The 2,237-nt window shown below is 38.1% G+C and overlaps 1 protein-coding gene across 4 annotated transcripts in view; it reads left to right on the forward strand.

The window, feature by feature from the left end:
* Window positions 1-2,237, forward strand: part of LOC107648846 (protein ABSCISIC ACID-INSENSITIVE 5) — a 5,070-nt gene that overhangs the window by 1,826 nt on the left and 1,007 nt on the right. For 2 of the 4 annotated variants that reach the window (XM_016352656.2, XM_021104570.1), the window contains exon 2: window positions 639-1,608. In XM_016352656.2, the coding sequence (XP_016208142.1) occupies window positions 658-1,608 (951 nt within the window). In that variant the 5' untranslated portion in view covers window positions 639-657. Of the gene's footprint in view, window positions 1-570; window positions 1,609-2,237 lie in introns of those variants that run through there. The other 2 variants (XM_016352658.2, XM_016352657.2) reach the window with 2 other exon arrangements.

Genomic DNA, 2,237 nt, shown 5'->3' on the forward strand with positions numbered 1-2,237 from the left:
TTATAAATTTTAAGTTAATGGGATAATTTTGTGCTTTCACTAGTATTACTCTATTATATAAGACACAGCTATATAAACCAATTTCTAGTAATTAGCTCACTAATAAATTTATAAGGGATTCAAATCTCACTTTTCGAATATAGTAATTAATTTATTGGTAAGTCACAAGTTTTTAAGAGTTATGCTAAGTAATCAATATCTTTTTTGAACAACATGAACAACCACCAATCAAATCAAAACACACTACACTTTCAAATTATCCACCTAAATCTTAATATTAGAATAAACATCCGATACACCGAGTGAAATGAACATCTCATATATCCATTGTCCACATTATTTAATATTTTCATTGTCTATTTATTTATACCTTTCCAATTTTTAAATGACATTTCCGTCGGCTATGGATTATTTTTTGATTTGTAGAGATGAGACATGTGAAGCCCAGAAATAAATGTATAGAAGCATATATAATAGAGAGAAAATCTATATGTCAAGGTCGCATCGATCATTACTTCACGTATTAACAATAAAAGGATGATTAATGCATCACATTATTGTCGGGTAGATACAACTGAAACGGTAACGGTAGTTAATCTAACTAATCTTCTGATGAGGCTTTGTTTGTTTTGTTGCAGGAGATAGAAGAATTCAAAAATGGTGGTACCAGAGGCGGAGATGAACAACAACTCCCAGGGAGAAGTGGAATCGCCGGTAATCCAAGTGGGAGAGCAGCAAGGCGGCAAGAACAACCACCACCCATTCTCCTCCATCGGGAGACAATCATCCATATATTCTCTGACCTTAGATGAGTTCCAACACACACTGTGTGAGAGTGGCAAGAACTTCGGATCCATGAACATGGACGAGTTTCTTAGTAGCATATGGAATGCAGAAGAGAACCAAGCCATAGTAAACTCTTCTAACAACATCACCAATAATAACAATAATAACACACCAGTAGGTGAAGCTTCTTCTGCAATGATGAGGGAACAGCAGCAAAGTCTCCATCGGCAAGGATCACTCACGATTCCGGCGCCTTTAAGCCGGAAAACCGTGGAGGAGGTTTGGTCTGAAATACATAATAAAGGGGAACAGACTCAGCAGCAACAGCAGCAACAGCATCAGCAGAGCAAGAGCAGCAACAGCAATGGCGGCATGCATACAGAGACTACTTATCGCCAGCCAACCTTTGGGGAGATGACTTTGGAGGATTTCTTGGTCAAAGCAGGGGTAGTTCGGGAACAATGTGCAATGCCGGGGATACCACCACCACTAGCAGCTTCTCATCACCATCACCATCCTCATCATCAGCAGCAGCAGTATGGGGTGTATTCTGGTAACAACTCTGCAGCAATGGCTCCTTCTTCTTTTGTTGGAAGGACTATTATCGGTGGTGCTGGTGGTGTGGTTGCGGCTGCTACACCATACCAGGCAGAGCCTTCTGGATACCCTGGGAGTAGTTGCAAGAGGGATGGTGGCGGCGGAGCATACCCTACACCGGGTTCTGCCGGCGGTGTTTGTTATGGAGAGAAGGTCGTCGAGCGACGGCAGCGGAGGATGATTAAGAACAGAGAATCTGCCGCTAGATCCAGAGCCAGAAAACAGGTGCTCTATTGCTCTATTTCATTCATTCTTTGTGGTGTCTACCAAACATGACCTTGTTTCTCTACATCTCAAGTTTATGGTGTTAAATCTTGTTGCTTAATAGTTTGATATAAACAGCTTGATTGATACCATGAGTAACATGTGTGGTACCATGATCTCAAATATCTCAAGAAAACAACACAAAAGTCTTTTCAGATAATGTGTGTGTGAACTCAAGTTTCTGACCTCTTAAGTTGCATTTCTAATATCTTCTAAGTAAGATGGAAGTGAAACCTAGAGTTATTCTCTTTAGCTGTTAGCTTGAATTACGTGAAACCTACAATAACTTCTCCTAGACCCTTATCCAATAAAGAGAAAGTTGACTCAGCTTATTATATAAATATTTTAGTGAATATTGGCATCATTTTTTATGTATCCTGTTTGAGAGCTTGATGGAAAATACTTTCTTTGACAGCTTTACTAGTGAGTGAATGCATATAAAAAAATCCTTCAGTATTTCTGTTTTATTTATTGGAATATTTTAGTACTTACTTGCTAGTTATTATAATTATTACATCAACTTTATTGTTCGAAAATAAAAAAAAAAAAAAGCAAAATAAATTGTCATTTTCATTCATTTTCTTATAAAA

The sequence above is a fragment of the Arachis ipaensis genome, chromosome B06, assembly GCF_000816755.2.
Source record: "Arachis ipaensis cultivar K30076 chromosome B06, Araip1.1, whole genome shotgun sequence".
Classification (NCBI taxonomy): Eukaryota; Viridiplantae; Streptophyta; class Magnoliopsida; order Fabales; family Fabaceae; genus Arachis; species Arachis ipaensis.